Source organism: Melospiza melodia, chromosome 15, assembly GCF_035770615.1.
Source record: "Melospiza melodia melodia isolate bMelMel2 chromosome 15, bMelMel2.pri, whole genome shotgun sequence".
Taxonomy (NCBI): domain Eukaryota; kingdom Metazoa; phylum Chordata; class Aves; order Passeriformes; family Passerellidae; genus Melospiza; species Melospiza melodia.
In genome coordinates, this window is record NC_086208.1 from 17,628,472 (window position 1) to 17,650,635 (window position 22,164).

Consider the following 22,164-nt stretch of genomic DNA (forward strand, 5'->3'; position numbering starts at 1 on the left):
TTAGAAGTTCTGGCCTAATATATTCAGGAGAACCAAAACCCTAAGACCTGCCTGTCACACAAAATAAAATATTAAAATATTACACTTCTGATTGTTTTTTCTCCATGCCACCATGAAAGTGTACTGAATAGCTACTGAAGGACACTATCCTGTAAATTCACTGGGAATTAGTTCAAACAGTCCTAACAAGCCTTTTCCCCCAGAGTGATTGCATGTCAAAGCCCCAGACATAGCAAGAGGGTGAGGGGGAAGGAGATGGGGAGAGGAACATCACATGCAGCTATCTGCCCTTTAAGCTATGAGACCAAAATTCCCAGGTGCTTTGTGTACACGTCTATATAATTTCACACAGACAGAAATGGCCCTGGAGTGGAATGCAGGACGTGTTTGCACCTGCACCAGTCAAGCTGCACAATGATTTAGCACATAAAGTGATTTATGAGATGGAGTTGAAATCAAAGAATAAAGTCAGAGTATCAGAAAAAATATCAACAAAGTCATGGCAAATATTTTCCCTCGTGGCTTACTCCTTTCAATAAAGGCAGCAGACAGCAGCTTAGTTACCCACCAGTGAGACACCAGGCTGGGATTTGGGCTGGAGTCCTGGATTCCTGAGGGGAAAGGACCATAGTTCTGGTAGCCACTGAATTTTGTGAAAAAAGCCAGGCTGGATGGGACTGGAACAACCTGGTGTAGTGGAAAATGTCTCATGGCAGAGGGTTGGAACGAGCTGGGCTTTGATGGTCCCAAATCATTCTAAAATTCTATGATAATTCTATCAAGATGCATTTCATTCAAACAGGAATCAGCACCACCCTGTATAATGCTGAGATGTGATGGCCTGGAGAATATTTACTCAATAATATGTAGCCTGGTAAAGCACTATAGGTCCTTTCCACAGTTGCTCACTTGCATTTATCAAAACACATCCCCATGAACCATTAATAAAACCATGGGAGAAGGCAAAGCTTTCAAGCTAAAATCAGCCTAAACATCCAGCTCCAGCTTTGGGGAGAGGCACAAAAAAGACAAAAGCTCTGTCAAAGTCAGAAGGTCAGGAGGGAGCAATCAACAAGAAAAGCAAGATTTAGGATGAGCGGAGACAAGCTAACAAACTAAAACAGGGTGGGAAGTTGATGGGAAGATTTTGGACATGTTGCCCTACATCTGACAATGACTGTGAACATATTTCAGACTGACAATGAGTGAACATATTTCAGAAACCAGCTTAAACATCAATGAGCATTAATTCCCAATAGCAGTTTGAGGGAGGAGATGAAAGGCCAGGTACAGAGCAGGAAGTGTGTTTTTCCTCCCTGCTGACAGTGTTTAGTTCCAGCTCCCTGAGAACAAGCTTCAAACACACACCACACTGTGAGGCCACTGCTTTATCTGCTGGGATGGGTGGGCACGACAGACAGATAAATAATGGGAAAATAAAAGGGCCTGAAACACATTTTGGGGGCTGCAAAAGGAAAATGATGTATTGAGGAGAACTAATGAGGAACTGCTGGAGGTTTATGAAGACTGAAGTGGAGTAAATGTAGGGAAATTCCGTGACCTCGGTGGGCACGTCCCGAGGTCTGAGTGATGGAAACCAGACCCTGCAGGGCCCCTGGGAACAGCAGCTCTGCCTGCCCAGGCCCAGCTGAACAAAAGCAACACAAAGGAACAGAACTGACAAGAGCTCCTATGAGCCCTGAACTAACCCCAAAGAGAAACAGGGGAAAGGAAAGGGAAGGGAGTTAATCATGAGAGCAGCTGAGGGTCTGCGAGACCTCTGAGCTGGGAACTGGAAATACATGGAAGAGGGAAAAATGGGAAATGTACAGAAAACCTGTAACTAATCCTCTCCCCACTAAACACTTGCATTTATTTTAATTACATAAGTTATTTCCTTCACCTAAGACATGAAACAGAGAGAAAATGTTAAAAGCTGACATAACTGTGAGTCGATAGCACTCACAGATTGGTAAACTCCCAAAGAGAAGAGTGATCATATTTTCTACAAAAACTCATTGCAGCAGGACAATATGAGCTCCCAGCTAAGGACAGTAACTTTTTCAGCCAAGGAGATCAAGAATCCACCAGTGCCCTCAGTACATGGAATGAATAAAGACAAACTTAAACAAGACTACTGAGCTGCAAAACAAACCCAAAGGCAAATAAAATTCAAATGCTCTACTTTTCTTAACAACAACAGCAGAATGTAAGATGGTATCAGGAGGGTTGCATGTCTCAGGCAACACCTAAGACCAGGAGCAGGATCCTGACCCCAATGAAGCCACCACCAGGACTCTGAGGCTGGTGTGAGCAGGATTCTCCTCTGGGTTTAGTGCACAGCGAGGCAGCCTGGCTGAAGCCACGTCCCAAAACAAGGAAAGGAAAAGCACAGACAGGACACTGAGTGAGGCAGAGCAAGGGTTACAGCAGCAGGAATTCCCAGGTACCTGAGTGGCTGTGCTTATCCCAGGGCTCTGTTGAGATTTATGCAATCTCATATTACACTTGCTTGGCACATGAATTTTTAGTGGGAATTTGGAGGAGGAGGGATTGCTGGCTGGTGAAGAGAAACTGGAAGGCTGTGGTGGGTAGGGTGGGTAGTGATGAATATGCCCAATAGCACAGTTCAGCACTGTCTGGGCTGTGCAGCCCAGCATTTACTCCCTAGCAACCAAAAGGCAAGGGAAAAACTCTCCCACTGCACTGACCACAGCTCCCCATGGTTTCCTAAAGCAGCAGCCTGACTCCACTGCCCTGCAGAGCCACAACTGACAGAAATTTGCAGTGCTCTGAGGTCCCTTTCTTTCCCAAACACCAAATCAAGTTGACAGTGTTTTTTTAAGAGGCATTTTAACCTCCAGTGTGCTCATTTTAATGCATTAAGCTGGGTTTGGGTTTGGTCTGAAGGACAGTCCCAGCAAGGCTTTTGCTAAAGCCAGGCACTGCTGCTCTAATGAATTGTTTTAAGCAGCAGGTATTTCTATTTATTCTGGCATCAAATAAAAACCCGCCCTGGAATATACAGAAACATTCAACATCAACCACTATGGAAAATGTTTTTAATGTGAGAATTCCTTTTCCACTCAGAGCAAACCAGCTAGTCTTTTCCCTTTCCTTGGGGATGAATTCTTTGTTGTGACACTGGCAAAGCACTGCAATCAACACAACCCAGGGAGGAAGATTTAAATGAACAGTACAGGCAGGATGACCAGAATTGTCTCCTGCTGTGGACAGGCCAGCCAGAGGTGGCAAATGGCCAAGGAAAGATAAAAATGTGCAGTCCCTTATTCAGGTGTTTTACATGGAATAAAAATCCTACTTGGAGACACAGACCACAGATCCTCTTTTGCCAAACCTGGGCATATTTTGAAATACTTTACTGCAATAAACAGCCAGGAGATGGGAATGTTTTTCTCCAAACACTGATTCACTTGTGGAAAGAGTCTGGAAAACTGTGTTTCTCAATCACCTCCACTCTGTGCTTGGTTTTCTCCAGGCAGCTATTCCTTCAGCTCAGCCTGCCCCTCTGCAGTACACACACTTACTCTGCTTTCTTTTCCCCAACATCAGGCCACAGAGGAGCCCATGTGACTGCAGCAGAGGCAAAGTCATTTTTAACCAGGGCAATTTAAGGATATTTAAGACACATTCTCATTTTCCATTTCCCAATTCCACACTGCCCCCAATTTTAGTATTAGCTGAATACAGGGAAGCTTCAGCCTGGATCTGGGGTAACATGTACACTGAGGAATGAAGGCCAAGCTTTGCCTTGAAATATGCAGGATCATTCCTAACTAACCGTAAAGCTGCTTATTTGGCACTGGCAGTGGAAATATTGAACGAAAGGGGCATTCTCAATCTGCTTATGTCACAGAAAGGTTGGATTCTGACAGTGTGCAAGGCTCCAAGCTGCAGCCTGATATTAATAGCAAGACATTAAACTGGCAGTTTGGCTGGCTGGGAGCAGCTCTGCTGGAACAGAGATTGTTCTGCAGGAAACGGCAGCTCTGGGTGAGGGATGAGCCCGAAGCAGACTCAGGAATTGTGACTGGTGTGTGACAAGGCTGTGGCACACAAAGAGAACCTTCCTGTCAAACTGAGGAGTGGATCCCACAGCAGAGGCTGTTGAAACACCACAGTTCCACACAGGAATATTGTTTTCCTTCTGTCCACCTCCTCTGGAATCCACCCGTTCCCAGGCCTACCTTACCCAACCAAGTAGGGCAATGAGCATTAACAAATAATTTCTCACACAAACATGGTTCTGTTCCATTGGGGTATCACCCCAAGACACACCTACACATTTTCCCCATTTTTGAGCTTGTTTCTGCCATTATGTAACCCTCCACACTACCCTGGCAGCTGGGCCAAGAAAATTTGAACCAAGTCCCCAGAGCAACTGGTTTCAGTGAGGGGCCCTGCCAGAACACAAATACAAACCTCCTGCTGCTGCTTTCTTGCTGGGTCTGCATGGCAGGCAAAGATTCCAGACAGGTTTTTCAATATGGATCTTCCAGAGCACAAATGAACACCTCTTATGAGCCATTTAAACTTCATAATCCCACTTCCCAACAACAGCTGGGCCTCAAGGCTTCCACCAGGGTAAGTTCTTATGTCTCACAATGTAAAGAAAATCAAGGCATTGTCACTGAAAATAACATTACCTACAGCACTCTGAGTCCTCTTATTTCAGGATATATAATCCAACAGATTCCTTAGAGTCTCTTGAACATGACTAAGCAACATTAGATTCTAGAATTGTACTACATCACATCCCCAAGAACCCCACACTCTTTACAGGAGACCACCCTCAGCCATGCAATCTCCTGTAGCTTTGCACTCAAAATCCTCATTTCACAGAGGTAGACAGAAGCATTCAGAATGCAAGTGACTTGCCAAATGTCACAAAATGAGTCTGTGCCAGAGCTGGGAATAGAAATCAGGAGTCTAAGAGTCCAGATTCTCTGCCTTATATAGAGCAGCAGTCTCCTGGTTTAGGAGCACTCATTGCATTTACAGGATGGCAGCATTGGCATTGCAAGGGCCACCCTCAGCCATAAGCAGGTGTAAAAACACACACGAATCTGCTGAGATGTTCTTCTTCTGTTCAGTGTAAAGCAAGAAATGAAAGCAAGCTGCTGTTTTGAGGACTTTGGGGAGTGCAGCAACCTCAGCATAACCACTAAGATCAATCCTGATGTCACTCCTGGACTCATTTCTTGGTCCCACAGGCAGCCCTGCTGATTTGGGAGGGGTATCTGGGAGCTGGAGTGATAAACAGGAATCTGGCAACAGCAGAGATGGTTGAAACACCAAGATAAACCTTCCTAAGCCAGAATGGAGGATCAATGGGCATCCACCTGTACAATTGTTGCAGTCCTATTAAGCCCAAGCCAAAGCCATGTTACACTGCTGCTGATGTCACCCAGGTGTGTGCACATGGCATGGAAGCCTGGCTATTAAAAACCTATTTATCTACAACTGACACCTGCTTTACCCAATCCTGACAAAGGAGGACAACCAGAGAATCTCTTGCATGGTTAAAATTCAGTACTCCCAACACTACCACTTTCTCAAACCAGCTGCATGTCACAAAAGAACATTGATTAATTTATTCTTCCTCAGCCATGAAAAAATGCAAATGGCACAACAAGGCCAAAGCCAAATGGGGCACAGAAAATGCATAAGTGAAGATATAAATGCTTTGCTGCCACATAAACTGCCAGAGGAGAAGGTAGGAAAAGCAGGACTGAAGAGAGCAAAGAGGCCAGACTGGTTTTGTCCCAGGAATATTCACTCTCTAAATATCTTGGAAAACTGTGCTGGAAAGAGTAACAAGTGAGTTTAATCTTCATTGCTGTGATCTACTACTTTCTCCACTGCAGCCACAGTGTGCAGCAAGCAGCAGCACAAGAAATAACTTGGGTATTGTAAGAACAGAAAAGAAGTCATAAAAATATTTCCTTAGTCATGCTGTCTCTGGTAATATAATTCCCTGAATAGAGATCTTCAACAATACTCTCTTTAAGTATGGAAAGAGCTCTGACTTTAGTCAGCATGTGTCTTCCATCAGCTTCTCTCTCTTTTTTTTTTTAACTTCTTTATTGTATCTTACCACAGGCACCTCCAGGTGCAGGCACACAGTGTAAAAACCTTCCTCAGTGGAAGTGTGTTTTCCATTGGACACAGAATAAACACACTGTGAGGGATTCCAAATGGAAAAAGCTGGGACACAGAGGCCAGTCCTTGCTCATGGGCATGTATCCTCCAGCTCTGTATCTCCTCCTTTCACCTGATCCCCCCACCAGAGAGGGAAGGAGCTGCATTCCAAGATGAGCCTTCCACAGGGCTCCTGCTGAAGGCACTTCCCTCCCTGCCCTGCATCACCCACTGCCCACAATCCCTGCAAGTGTCTCCCTGAACACTGGGGTGTAAGAACAGCAGAAAATTAGGATCCATCCCAAGTTTACTCAGAATGGAGGATGAGAGGCCACCTGACTTTGAGGCAAGTTTAAAAAAGTTCATGCTATCATCACAGAGAGGATGTTGAGCTGTGCCTCCAAACACTGCTGCCACTGTGGGGATTAAAAAAAACAAACCAGGAGAACACTGTGAAGGTTACTGCTATCTGAGTGAAATAAATAAACCAGGTATTTAATGTGTGGGATGTAAGGACCCTGTGTATGCAGGCTTTGGACACAAGTAAAGGCAGTTAGGAAGTAGGAGGAGCAGGAGGCTGAAAAGAAGATTTAACTTGGCTTTCCCACAATGAGGTATTCTTCTCCAGTGTCTGAGTGCCAGCTTGATCTGGGAATGTCACACAGGTTCTTACAATGGGAAATACACTCCTTAGCTAGGAAATTCTTGTTTGAGGTGAGAGAATTGAAAGGAACATTATACAGACACACCAAGAGGCAGTTTCTTCTGCATCCACTCCAAAGAAGCAGAAATACTCAAGAATAACTCCTGAACACACAGACCTCTGGAGCTTAGGAGGGGTTAAAATTTAATGGCTTATTTATAGCTCATACTAATCCATATCTGCATCACAGAGGTACACAGAACAGCAAAACCAACATGACAGCAAACCAAGGGGTGAAATATTGCCCAGAACACCCCTCTTAGCACAGAGGTGCCTATCAAAATCCCCTCCCCTGCCTCTTGCACTTACCCACAGTGTCACAAGGCTCGTCTTTGTGCACGCAGAAATCTGTCCTAGAAAGGAAAACAGAACAGAAGTGAAATGTATCCTGTGCCTCCAGAGCAGGGAGAAGCAGTGGTGCATGACTCACATATCATGGGTGTTGAGGTCTGGGATTTTGTAAGGCTGCTGTGCAGTGTACATGATGACAACAGATAGCAGCCCTGACTGCTACTGAGATTACAGAGAATTATGTGAATCAGCCCCATCATCAGACTTAAGATCAGCACCTAAACCAGCCCTGCCTCAGTCTGTGATGTCTGATTTATTCCACAACTGGATTAAAACTGAAGCTCCTTCCACAAGAGAATTGTAACAATAAGGAGCAGACACCCTGTGATGCACCCTAAAAGACAGGGGGAGTAGGAGATGTGTGAAGGCACAGAACTAATAATATGTACCCAGAAATTCTCAATTCTTCACTAGAATAGAAAAGAACATGAAAAAAGCAGGACTAAACAGATAAAGACAGATGTTGACACAAAAGAAGGAGAATTTCAGGATTTTCCTGGTAATGGGTAAATTGGCTTCAGCTAAACTTATTACACTCAGATTTGCCATGTTATGGTTCAAATCCAACACGGAGAGGTTCAAGAGACTCCATTTGTTCCCCACATCTCATCAAGGCAGGAGAAGATACTACAGATGCCAGTGGCACCCACAAATCAGCCAGGGATCCATGGAGCTGTATTAAACAGAATAAAAGCCTTGAAGCTCACCATCAAAGCACTGACATTTCATGTGAGATTTAGTACACGAGGTTCCTCATGACAGAAAAACAAGTGTGTGTGTGTGGGGAGAAGTATTTTATAACTAAATTAACATTTTGAATGCATTTCAAGAAGCACTTAGGCCTAAACTTTTAGGAGCTCTCTTCACCAGGGCTGCTTTGCAGTGCAATCCACAATGAAGAGGAGTTGCAGAGAAACATCACGTGTGCTAAAACATTTCAGAAGTTCTTTAAGCCAAGGGAAGCTGAGGAACTGTAGTCTCCATCACCTTGGCTTTCCCCACCCTGGGAGGAGGCAAGAGAATCCCATTGGTACATTTGGAGTGTGCCATTTGAAATGCCTGAGTCCCCTTGGGGTTTGCAATGTAAGAGTTTGGCAGGAGAAAGATCAAAAACACTTTGAGAAAGATAAATACTTAGAAAAAGAAAATACTTAGAAGAAATATAAAAATAGATAAATATTAAAAGCGCTCTTTCCTTGAAGAAAGTTATGAAACTAGGGTTTATAGGAAAGGGGATTTAAGGCCCAGGACTGTGGCTGATGAATCCAGACCCTCCACACCAAACTCCTTTGAAAGCCACAAATCAAGCTGTCAAGGGCTTGGAAGGAGAGCACAAACAGCCATTCCCAGCTCTCGTTCAGCACATACTGAAAACCAACCATGCTTCAGTGCAGAAAAACCAAAACAACCATCAAAGTGTTAAAAAAATCAGACAGGAACCAACCAAAAATCGGAAGCTACGACCACACACCAGCCCCAGCTTTCATTTTTCACTGCAGCCTGTGTCTCAACACCTTGGCATTGCAGCCTTCCCAAGGAAGACGAATGACAGTCTCCTGACGGAGCTGGCACCAGCGCGCCTGCTCGGCTTCCCAGAGGCAGCTTGACAGAGGTTTATTTAAGGACTTATTATGTTATATAAACTGCTAAATCAAACAGATGCTTTTCTTGTGACAACAGATAGCTGAACTATTAGTGGATGGCAGGAGGCCACAGCTAGAAAAGCCTGTCTCTCCCTCCAGAGCCTGTCCAGCCCTGCAAATAACGCACAGAATTTCTGCTGCTCGCACTGTCCCACACCAAAAGGTGTCTGGCACTTTCTGGCAGCTCCACAGAGGAATTACCACCATGCCAGCAAATAAGGGGTCAGTAAATGATCCAGCACACCTTGCAGACTCTCCTACAGAGGTAGAACAACCATTGTGTGTGAAGAGAGTGCTGTGGGGCTGTTTGGTCAGGGAAAGGGTTGAAGCAACACCAGCAGCAGAATTGGACATCGCTGGCAAATCAAGTAAAAAACCTGCTCAGCCCATCCTTAAAACTGTGATAAACACAAGACCAAGAGACTCCATCTTCTGTTCAGATACACCAGGACTTAAACCATCTGGATCATTGCAAATATTTTATCCCAAAACTGCGTGGCCAAACAGAAAAGCACATCCAGACCTTTAGTCACAAACCAGCTTGGTGTGTCTCAGTCTGCTTCCAAAGGCAAGGGCACACCTCATCACAAAGCCCTTGCTGAAACTCCTACAGTCCTTCCCTGGCAGCCAGAGGGAGAACACTGCATGGAAAGGTGCTGAGAGTGATCTGTCTCACCTGTGGCTCAGTCACACCTGTGATTTAAATGGCTCCATCCTGCCACCTGACACTGATCTGCTTTTAAAAAGGTTTCAGTCACAGGTGTCTCTCTGGCACATTTTTGAGCTCAGCTGCATGGGTAATTCTGAAGTGAGAGCTTGACATGACTGATACTATAATGACACTCAACAATGCAGGAAAGGTATTTTAATAATTATTGCACGTGCAAAGGTCTCTTACCACAGAGACACAGTCCTGTTAGCAGAATTTTTTACAGAGCTGTGTTGAAATAAAACTCTTACTGCAGGAGCTGCAGCTCAAGTCCAACATCTGACCTTATCACACGAGGTCTTGGATAATCAACATTGAAATCACAGCTCTAGCTGTGAACCAGTTTTACTCTTCACTTTTAGCCATTGACTGAATCAAGCAGGACACAAGTTCTCATCCTGGGACCTGTGAAATTCTCAGTCATTATCATGGGTGGTACCCAGCAGAGGTTTCCACTAGCAGAGTACAACAAAAAATGACAACAATTTAGTTCTTTTGTTCAATAAAAACAGCCAAAAGAGCTCAGAACTCCTCCTACAGTCACTCTTCCATCTGGCTCCCACCAACTGGAAAAAAATACCTAACTGTGCTAAGCTGAACTCTGCAATTCAAGTCCTTCCTGTGAGAAAGAAGGACAGAAGCTGAACTGTGCAACAGGAATAAGAAGCATTCTGTTAAGTGGCCATTCCCAGCATCCTTCAAAGGACATCTTTCGACCAGTCTAACCCTGCAGGGTCATAAAGTTAAAGGACACAGGAAACTGGTACAGTGCAGAACCTGCCAAAATAAACTTTCCACATCCATAGGTACATTCAGCAGCACTATGTGCCCAGTTTCCTCCATGCACAGTGAATTCCTCCATTTGCCCATTTAATGGGAAGGCAAAGAGCTGGAGAAGTGTGGAAGGGAGGACCAGGCTGTAAATGGAACAACTACACCACTGTGTCAGGAGAAAACAAGTCTTTGCTTAAAGACAGCTCTGAATTCTGTTGCTGTCAGTGCTGGGACACTCTTTGCTCTGCTATCACATCACCTACAGTCTAATAGCTGACCCAAACACCTCCAGCCAGGAGCTGGGATAACATCAGTGTGCCTGAAGATTTCCCAGGAATGCAAAAGACAGAGGGATCAAGAGAGGGAATGTGTTTCAAATGAGACATGCTTGTAAAATCACTAAGACACAGATTCTGCAGACAGAAGTTATTCTTGTCAGCTGCCTGGTAAAATATGAAGTACACTATCCAAAGATGCTAGAGACTTGAATTTCTGCAAGTTCAAAACCAGAATCTGAATGAGAAAATTGTGATGGTTATAGAGACCACAACACTATATTCAGCTGTGGCAGATTATTCCCACTGTTTCACTTAGTTACTGAGCTGGACAATGCATCTTATTCCACAGGCACAGTGTGTCCCTTACCTGGAACTCAGGTGGATACCTTAAATCCCACAAGAGGAATATTTGCCACCTACATAATCTACTTTTGCATACAAACGAGGGTATGGGAAACATCACTTAGAGGTGAAGTTTCAAAAGGCAAGAGTGCCTTGGTGTTTCAAATGAACCCAGCCAGACTGGAACCACAGGGATTTCTTCAGCTTGACCCCAAAGAATCTGTTTCTAGTCCTTAAAGCAGCTGCAGCTGCTGAAAATTCAGCTTCTGCTTTTCCTGGCGCAATTGCTCGTGCTGGACATGCTGCTGCTCCCCTCCTCTACCACTGGTCCATCTGTACAGTCTGGGGAGGGTCCAGGGACACACACACACACATTTCCAAAGCCAAGAGGAGAAAAATGCATTTCCCTGACACAGGCATGGGGCTGCTGGCCCAGAAGCCCTCCAAGCAATGCAGCATCCTCCATGCAGCAGAAGCAGGATGGGTTAAGGATGACAGGACAAGCAAGAAGGGTGGAAAGACTTCAAGTGCACACTGCAGCCAAAAATGCTGCTGCTGTGCACAGCCATGTGCTCCCTGGCCTGAACCTTCTCACCAAAGCTGAATCTGGTTTCTAACCCAACCAAACCTGAACTTTCCCAGCTATTCCCACTGCCAAACCCTGCAAATCCACTGAACAATTCCTCCTACCAATTCTTTTACAGTTCTTCCTCAGAAGCCTGAGTCCAGCTCATTTAGCCTGACATTATGCATTCAGTTTTGAGAGCAGCAGAGATGAAATGCTCGCTCATTCCCCCCACCCTGTGCTCAGAGCCCATCAGAAGAGATCCCCTCTGCCTCACTTGTCATGCAGGACAACTGGATACCCAGATGAGGTTAACAAAAATGTTAGTTATTTATTTAGGCCCTGATCCAGTGGAGCACATGCTTAACTACAACCAGGATGTGCAGCCAGTTGACTTCAAAGGAACTATTCCCCCTGTCTAAACTGTTAAATATCTGCACAAGTGCCTGGTGCACTGCAGTGAATACAGAGGAGGGAGCAGGGTTTGGGGGAGCTGCACACACGTCTGGGGAGGAGATTGCTCAGGAACTTTGCTGGCCTCATGCCCTGCTCACCAGCTCTTGCACTGAACACTCACCAGAATCCCATGGACAGTTTGCAGTGGGGCTATTAACACAAATCTAACACTGGAGATTATTGCAATCAGGATGGCAGTTTATACAAAAACATGTATTTCTACTTAAATTGTTGGCAGAGAAAAGAAGTGAAAGAGGTGAGTAATATTGAACTGCAATACAGATATTTCCTGTCTCAAACTGGGGGACAACGAGGTAGGAAGTAGTGTTTTTCTAGCACCATTACACCATAATTTTGTGCTCACTTTCATTATTCAGAGATCACTTCTGTAAAAATTAATATTTTTACATCTTAAAGGATGCAAAAAACTTAAAACACCATGAATGTGCTGTTCAGAATTTGTAGTAACTGTGAGGAACATGGGACATGCATTGTATTGTGAAGTTGAGCTCAGATAGTTAGAGGAAAAAAGACTGTTGTCCCTACTACACCCTTTTTCTTGCTTCATCTGATGTGTTTGACACATCAGTAAGTTCAGAATTACAAAGTGCAAAGAATTTTGATCAAATATTTCTGTAAAGATCATTTCACATCTGAAATAAATGCATGAGTTTTCAAATACACAAACCAATCAGAATGACATCCCTCCTCTACCTCAGTTGTGATACAGGAGAGTTGTTAAAGTGGTTATTTCTTCAGGTAAAGAGAGAAAAAAATTATTTAGTTTATGGTATTTCTCTCCCTCTTTCTTTAGGAGATAACTCCCTGCCCACTGCTGCCACACTCTCTGCTCAGCTGATTCACCCCTAACTGCACACAGAGCACCTGAGCTCAGCTGTGTTCAGTTCCACACCTTCCTTCTCCTAGGAAGGAGAGCTCCAAAACCTCCCTGGTTTTTCCACTCCTACCAGCTGGGGTGAGGAAAAAGCCCCCCTGTGCTACAGCCACATCCTGACCCTGACTGTGACACCTTGGCTCAAAGGGAGAGATGCTTTTGTACAACCTTGTTAAGAATGCACAAAACCAACACAGAGCACTTTCACCTGAGCAGCAAAAATGTCATCTTTCTCTTACATTTCTGCCTGACAGCTAACCCCATCACTGACCATGGGCATTACTGGCTGTAACAAAAAGCAGACCTTCCCATACCTGGTCACAAAAACAGCAGCATCCACAGGAGGGGTGTCATCCCTGGCACCAGGAACCTGGTTGTTACCAAGGTATTTTGCCCCACCATATTCTTCATTTTGCCACTGACAGAAGCTCTCCAGAGATCTCTCTCCATGATGCCCGATGGACAACTTTGCCTTTGGGGAAAAAAAATAAAATATATATATATATATATATATATAAAAGTAGAAATTATTATCCCCAGTCTTTAGATAAAGCATCAGACCTCTCTGTAACACCTAACTTCATACTGGTTTGCAGCTACAAGCAGACAGCCTTACCAGGAAGGATAAATAAAAGGATTCTGGTTCCTTTCACTCCCACAGCCCCTGTACTTCCCACCTTTAATGCTGCCTGGTGAAGTGGAACAGGCAACTCCTCACAGTTTGTGATGCTGAGGCCCCACATCCCCCTCCCAGCCTGTGGGACAGCACAGAGCAGTTCCAGGAGCAGGAGAGAAAGGGGCTGGGACTCACAGGGCGACTGTGGAGCAGGACTAGCTTGGTCACTCGAATGTTGACTTTAATTCCCAGGCTTTGATGCTGGAACATGTTGTACACCTGTCAAAAAGCAAAAAAAAAAAAAAAAAACATCCAAAGCTTGTTAGTAGAAATATCAAGACCTAGTAATAGTAGAAGAAACTAATTGTGACTAAAGTTAGACATTTCTCCTTTTAAAAATTTACACAAAAACTCCCCCTACATGGATTGTGCTACTACACTCAATAAAATAAAGAATATTTAAGAGTTGCTGTGAAAAGGAGAAAAATATTCCAAAGGAGCTCTAAAGATAAAGTCTCAGGAGCATGGACATACGTTATGAAGCATTCAACTACCATGGATCTTCAGCATTTAAATATCAGAGATATCTGAATGCAAGATGAAATAATGGTGTGTTTTAGACTTCAGGAAATAGAATGGAAAAGCAATTTCCCTCTGTTATTTTCATATCTTATATAAGAGAATAGTAATAAGGCAGCACATAATGACACAAGCCTCAGGAAATACAAAAATAGCACCGGAAACTACCTTACTACTTTCTCCAGATTTTGCATTCCAGCTCAGATACTTCACCTCATTTTTATAGGTTAGAACATAAGATCTTAATTGATCCCAGGATTTTATTCCACCCATTTCTCAGTGTACAAATGTTTTAACTAGACACTATCAAAAAGGTAAGGGAAGGGTTTATTTCAAAAGGTGTAAAAGGCCACATAAAAGGCCTTGGGTGAATATTGTATCCCCTACTTGGTCAAAAAAACCAAAATCAAGACCAGTGAAGTGAGACTCCTGACAAATGAGAGGCAGGTTTGGCCCCAGGTAAGCAATATTCCTTGCTCACTGCTCCTTTGGCTACAAGCATCACCCAGGCTCAGAAACTCCCTACAGCAAACCTCAGACACGAGCACATCTTGCACATCATGATTTCAACGCTTGGTATTTTTCCTATTTGTGCAAATGCCCAGGAATGTGCTCAGTGGAAGAAGCTCTCCAGTGTTTGTGGTTGGATTTAAGCACACACATAAATGTTTCCTACCATTTAGGCACAGATTGCAAGACAGAGCTACTCAGTGTTTGACCCAGTGACCTTCAGCTGAGCACAAGGAGCCATTTCTCTACCCTGGGGCTGGGGTACAAGTGCACACAAGGGCTGGCACTATTTGCTCAGCCTGGAGATGTGCTGGGAGAGCACTTCAGGCCTCTCTCTACAGACCTGGCAGGGACAAACTTGACATTTGCAGAGAAGGCCTCTGACAGATGACCCCTGTGTAAGTGGAGACCTGCTGTACCACTACAGAGGCTGACAAACACTCCCTGGGATGGATGGAGGGATGGATGGATGGATGGATGGATGGATGGATGGATGGATGGATGGATGGATGGATGGATGGATGGATGGATGGATGGATGGATGGATGGATCTTTGGTTTCCCAGCTCCCCACTAGCTCTGGCCATCCCATGAAGTTCCCACTCATGACATGAGAATAATTCCAGCAAACAGGTCCTTACCACTGAGCCTGCTGGGTGCTGGTGCTTGGCTTCCCATCAGAGCAGCCAAGCTGCCTCCAGAGCCAGCACAGACACATCCAAACACCACTGATTCCAAAGGCTGTTTGCCCTGGCAAAACTTGCCCACCAAGCACCAGCTGCTGGACAGTTCAGGATGGCATCTTGAAAGCTGCCAGCCCTTCCTCTTTTCCTATTGTGCTCTCTATCCCAAAGATAACTCTGACTGAACTTCTATTCCCATCCACCAGTGATATCAGCAGCAATTGGACACTAAACCAAAAAAAAAGTCCCTGGGAGTGCAAGAGGCTCCACTTTGCTTGTTTATTCAAGCCTTGTTTGCTTATTTTCTTAAATGAAGGCCAAAGGAGCCCCAGGCTGATGGCATTGCCTAGAAGGAACATTAACCTTTCCCTCTGAGAGGGAGATCACTTAACAGTTACAGGCAACACACACTTCACTTGGAGAAAATTTAATTCATTGATTAAAATAATTTGTATACAGAGAAAAAAAAAGATAAATTAAAACAACACCTTCCCCATACATCATCTTTACTCCTGCATTCCTGACTCCTTCCCCCTCACCCAGAGCCAGGCAGGTGGATGGGGAATGGGAACTCTCCTCTGGAACAGCTCTCTCTGCTGCTCCCTCCTCACACTTTTGCCCTGTTGCAGGATGGATCCTCTCCGTGGGCTGCAGTTCCCATCAGGAGATCTTGCTCCAGCACAGGCTCCTCTCCTCAGGTCACAGTGCTGGGCACAGCCACCTGCCCCACCATGGTCTCCCCACAGGCTGGAGGGCACCTCTGCTCCAGCACCTGGAGCTCCTCATCCTCCTGTTCTCACCTGGGTTTTTCCCCCACTTTTTTCCACCATTCAGCTTTTTCCTCCTCTTTTGAAGACATTTTCACAGAGGCCTCCCCAGCTCTCCTGCCAGGTTCTGCTGTGCCCTGTGGGGAGGGCTGGGAGCATCCATGCATGGGGCAGCTCTGGGTCTCAGCCCCACTCAGCACTGTCCTTTCAGAGGGAAACTTCTCTCAGATCATGAGCTTTAGGGCTACAAGTAACCCCATGGAGAAGGCAAACAGACTTTTAAATAACTTGATAAAAAAATATGAGCCTGACACAGCTCAGGTTGTTCCCAGCTGGATTTAAAGCAGGCTGTGCCAGGTAGGTTGTGCCCAGAGGAAGCATCATCACAGGATCCAGCTGAATTTAAAATAAAACAATTCAAATACATAGGTCTTTCCTGCTAAGAATGGAATTCCATCATGGCAGCAACAACCTTCTGCCTTTCTCACCCAGCCAACAAGAAAACCAAACCCCAGAGACTCTGTGTGTCTGAGCTGTTCCACATTACATCCAAGTGTCCACTTGCAGCACGTGCCAGGTTGGGTGGTGGGATGACTGGTACCAGGCCATGAGGAATGGGATTTCCCACTGCAGATGTTCTCAAGATTTCCTGCTGCACGGACAGAGAGACTGACTCACAGCCACCTCCCTGCCCCCTCCCAACACCAAGGGCCACCCTTCCTCAAGCCTGCAATTGCATCACACCCTTCAGGCTGCTGTGACTGCTTCCAACAGGGGAGAAGTAAAAATATTTGGGTGGTTTAGGACCTTTTAATAAATTAAGGCAGCTGGGAACAGAAGTGTCAGCATGAAACTCTGCCATGGAGAATGCAGAGTTTACTTGTTTAGAACATCACCACAAGTGGCAGAAAACGGCTTGGATGGAAAAGAAATGGAGGTTCTGGATCACTGGGATGAAAGGAACAGATGGCAAAAGTGGTCAATGTGACTGAAGTGTTGTGGGTGCCCTGCTGCAGGGGAGCTTCTACACTTCTGTACTGACTTCTCTGTGTGGAGTCATCAGAAGTAGGGTGAGCTCTGGAAACAGAAGATACGGTAAGGAACCATAACAACAGGCAGAAAAAATGGAAGGGGAAGTACAGTAGAACAAGAAGAGAATAAAGCCTGTCTCTGGCATCTCCCCCTTCACTTGCATTTCTCTGACAGAGCTTTACTGTGCAGAATGCCCTAAAGAAAACAGGAAAGCTTCAAGGCTGGACCATCCTCCTCTGTTTGCATTCCTCCTGCCTTTCCTTCTCCCTTCAGCTCTGACATGGAAGGGGCAGAACAAATGCAGTTCTGGCATAAGCTGTGCAGGCCTGCCCCAGCACGCACAAAGCAAACACAGACATAAGGAATTGGGCTCAGAGAGGAACTAAACTACATCATTTAATTTTTTTTTTTTAATTCTCAAGAGCTTCCTCTGCAGGTGGACGGTGGGAGGGAGACGTGTGTCTTTCAGATGTTTTGGAGTTTAGAACAGCAACCCTGAGGGTAAATTGACTTTTTTTCCCTTTTTTCTTCCCTGAGCACTGCACTCAAGCAGGAGCTTTCCCATTGCCTTGGCTGCTGGATGAGGTTTGGACAGCAGAAGCCTTAGTCAGGTTACTGAGGTTGTCTTTCTCTTGTTTTGAAAAGTGCTATAGGATTTCTAACACCCACCTAAAGCCAAGCTTTCAAATTACTCCTTTAAACATTATGAAAAAGAACATATTCATAGCTCTTTATAAGATACAGTTGACATAACTCCTTCTCCTGGGGCTGCTGGAGCAAAAAGAGAAATCTGCAGACAGTGATGAAACACTCAGATCCTTTTCCCTTACCTCCCCTTATGTCCCTGTTCTCATCATGAAAATTCCAGACCAAGGTAAGGGAGCTCATTATCAGTGGCAGCTCTGGAGCCTTTATGTGCCAGCCCCCAAGAGCACAGACATATAAATCCATCAATGCAAGCATGATAAAAATGATTTTATCTGCTTTTTTAACATAAAAAAACCCTCACAGGGGAAATCCAAAATGAAAAACAATCTGTGGAGCGTAAAACTCAGGCTTCAGAGAGTAAAACAGTATCATTCCTAAAGAACAACATAAGAATTTTCCCTCTTAATGACATCCAAAAGATCACTAACTTCAAGTTCCTGCTTGCTGCTGCAAAGAGCTTCCACAGTAATCTCATGGCTTAGCAACAGCTGCAGGAGAACTGACACACACTGCAGAAAATCTCCCTCCACACTGCACTCTCAGGGAAAAAGGCAAGCTCCAAACCAAGCCACAGTTGTAATTTATTGCAAAACCCAAAAAAATACACTTAGGGGACAAAAAAAACCAAACCCAAACCAACCCTTTTTTTTTTTAGGTTTTCAAACCCATAGAAAGCAGCTGTTAAACGACTGTGTTGTGGTCTTGGAAATTCAGAAATTCAGATGTCTCTGTCTCCAAATGCTCTGAGGGTCAGTCTGGGTGGGACTGGGTTTGCAAAGTCAGCTCTGCACTCTGCAAGGAGCCAACATCCACAACTCCCTGCTCAGGGCCTGCCTGGAAACAGCCACTCCTCATCCTCAGCCACACAACAGCCATGGACTGGACTTTCCAAAGGCTCTCATCCCCATTTATCACCACTTGAACCAGTTATCTCCAGAACCAGAAAGCTGAAAACCTAAACCATGAAAACCAGACACAGCAGAGACCAGTGCAGTTTCTAGAATCTCCTTTTTCATTTACTGGTCACTTCTTTCAGATGAAAAGCAACCACAAGAGCAAACAAAAGCACAGAACTCCTGCAAGAACAGAACATCCACCCTCACAGCTCCACATGGATGAAATGCACTGAGAAATTAGCTGCCAGATGCAGACCAGCAGAATGGGTGAGCAAAATAAGCATGTTTTAAAGCTGGATTTACCACAAAGGCACTTGGGAATGGAATTCAGAGGAAGTTCTGAACACTGGTCACTACAGAAGGAGGACATGAACAGGAGATGCTCTCAAGCCAAAGGTGAGACAAGAACTGGAATGCAAACACTGCAAGAAAGCTCAGTAACAAGGGAGTTTAACCTAGAAAAAGAGATCAGCACCTATATCTAAGTAGGTGGTTTTGCATCCCCACAGCTCTGCTGGTATTGCTCCCTGTCCATGTTCTTCCATTCCTCACTGCCTTGCTAAGGCTGCAGCTGTGCATGGTGGCATTTGACAACAACTTCAGCACCTGTTTGGAAAATAGTGCTGAATCAAACACCTTGCCAGAAAACAAGAAAAGATTTCTTTTTAGCAGTGGTGACTTGAAAAAAGCCAACTCAAATCCCTGGAGCCCTGCTTGCTCCTACTCATACATTACAGAGCACCTTAGAGGGAAATTCTTCCATGATCTTGGAAAAACCTGTCTTATAATTTCAAGCATTAGTTTAGTAAATGGAAGAGCTTGCTCCTCTACAGTGACATTCACAAAAAACAAGTACTTTTAATGTGAATCCACTCTCTGTTCAGGGGCATGGAACTACAGAATAACATTAAAAACACAGCATTTGCTACATGAAGTGCTACCTGTTATTTCTGGGTTCCAAAATGGGTTTGCTGTGCTTTTAAGCTGTTATTCTAGAAGAGGGTGGTGGGGTTTTTTCCTCTAAGATTCTCATTTACCAAGGGAGCAATAAACCCATATTTTGTAATGCTGACTTTTTCCTCCTTCAGAAATTCTTGTAACATAAATAGATATTAAATACTTTAAGGCAGATCACTTTATTTAAAATGTCTATAAATATAAAATGCATTAATAAGACCTCTTAATGCTTGTTTTGTGGTTTGACAGTAAACGTAATGGCTTACAGAGAGGAGTTAAGTTAATATACCCCTGACCAGTAATGTTCTATTTGCTTAAATGCAAGCACCCAAGCCAAAATTAACATTCTGGTTTCTTTTAGAGGCAGCCTGCCATCCTGCAGTATAGCTGAATAAGCACTGCCTAATATCATGGGGCAAATCCTGTCCCCCAGCTAACAGACACCCAAGGCTGACAGAAACAAAGATCCAAGCAGCCAAGAGCTTGGCTTAAGGCCTCCCCAAACCTCATGATTATCTCTCTGAAATACATTTTTCTGAATTGTCCTTCAGCTTCTTTTCCTGGGATGAAGGTCAGCTTTCATTACACAAATGTAACATAAAAATGCCCTTTGATTCCCTGAATTCCACCTGGTTTTATCACCACAGAATAAAAGATTTATGCAGTGATGCCATCTCTGTGTTTGCCTATCCTTATTCCTCTCTATCTTTTGGTCTTGCAGTCACTCTCAAGCCTTCCTTCAAACCTGAAAAATGTTCCTCAGAGCGTGGGAATGTAGGTGGCTGAGGGAGAGACCCTCCCATTGCCCCTGTGAAGGCTGAAGAGCTGAAACATGACTTCAAATCCTATCAGACATCAGAAAAACCTCCCAGCAGTGAGCCCCCAGGAGCAATGACTTAACAGTGGGAAGCATTTCAGCTGGACCTTGCACCTGAGGAGATGTCACACGAACGTGTTCCTCATCCAAGAGTCCTCTCCATGTGCTCTCTCTGGTGTCCAATAAAGGGGTGAGCTCACCCTACAGCATCAGAACCCAGCTTAAAAGCCCATCAGCCTAATCCACAGGAAACTAACCTTCAGTATTTGTTTAATAAATGGGTTTAGAGAAGCCAGCCCATCTCTGAGCACCTCCCCACACAGATTTATTCACACCTGGCAAGCTGATGTTGCTGAGATGTTCTGCAGCACCTCAGCCTGGACAGACATCATTCAAAGACCCACAGCCACCTTTTATTTAGGACTTGGTCCATCAGTCTGCTCATCCCTAACCATCTTCACAGGCTGAAAAAGCTGCACAACACAGACATCCCCAATGGCCACAGTGAAATCATTGACCTGCTGGCATGAGGGTCATCAAAAGTAACTGCAGAGCCACAGTGGAGCCTAATCAAGTGACAACTGGGAAGCCAAATAAAAGGGAGAGGAAGGGACATAGAAAAGCAGCTCATTAATGGAAAAGACTAACCAAACTCCCTACTCAGTCAGCCTCCAGGAGGGCTCCCTCACCCCAGTGCTTGATGAAGGAACACAAGACCTCTTAAAAAGCTGTTGTTCCATAGCTGGTTTATGCTGAGCATCCATCTCTTCACTGGAAGCATGACCAGGCAATTACTGTTCAGGACTGTTATTTTTTCCCAAGCCAATTTGCTGCTCATAAACACCAGCAGAGGCACAGTGAGGAGAATGAGCTGTTCCTGGATATTACAATAGCATGGGCAAAGGAACACGAGCTTCCTCCAAGACTTTCTTGTGCAAATGCCTCTGCAGGGACCCCTGCAGCCTCTGAGCAGAGTTTTCCATGTCTACATCCAATTTAGCCATTACCTCCTTAGTGGCACTGCCAACAGCTGAGTGAGCATTCCCTGTGGGAGGCTTTGTGTTCCCTTATCAGCTGAGCCAGAAGGCCTCTCTACAGGGACAGCTCACAAATTAACATCCACACTTCCCAAGAGCCTGCAATTTCCAAAGATTCCCCTCACTCCAAAATATATCCCTAGGATTTCTAGAATGATTTTCAAGCCCAACTCCACCAACAACTCATAGGTATGATCAGCACCACTTCATGCAGCTCTGGGTGAAAAGAATGGGATCAGCCAGCAGTTTGGTCATGAGTTTGCCACATTTTCTACATCAAGGGAAGCAGCCATTTTCATTGTGTAAAAATCAGAGATAAAAATCATTTTGGACTTAAAGCCAGGTCTTCTGCTGGAAATCAGTATGACTGCTGGCTTTAACTGCCTAGAACAATGAGCCATACCTCTTGTGAAACAGGTGTGGCAGAGGAAGCTTTAGGAACCCAAGAAACATGTCAGACAAGACCCTCCTCCAAGGTAAACCACAGCAGCACAAAAAGCCTGGCAGAAAACAGCACTCCTGAACCACTATTTCCTAAGTGAAAACTTACATTTTCAGTTTTGAAAAATGGGGTTTTATTGTGGCAAATACCAGGAATAACACAAGTGGAGAAGAGGCACATAACACAAGAAAACCAAAACCTTTTCTCATACCCGAAGGTCAAACCAGTTGTTGATTTCTGCTG

At 44.7% G+C, this 22,164-nt stretch overlaps 1 protein-coding gene across 1 annotated transcript in view; it reads right to left on the reverse strand.

Annotated features, from left to right (window-relative positions):
* ADAMTS17 (ADAM metallopeptidase with thrombospondin type 1 motif 17) overlaps positions 1-22,164 on the reverse strand; it is a 155,002-nt gene that overhangs the window by 112,408 nt on the left and 20,430 nt on the right. The window contains exons 5-7 of the mRNA XM_063170146.1: positions 13,690-13,773; positions 13,193-13,350; positions 7,175-7,218 (exon numbers count right to left, since the gene is read on the reverse strand). Of these exons, the coding sequence (XP_063026216.1) occupies positions 7,175-7,218; positions 13,193-13,350; positions 13,690-13,773 (286 nt within the window). The remainder of the gene's footprint in view (positions 1-7,174; positions 7,219-13,192; positions 13,351-13,689; positions 13,774-22,164) is intronic.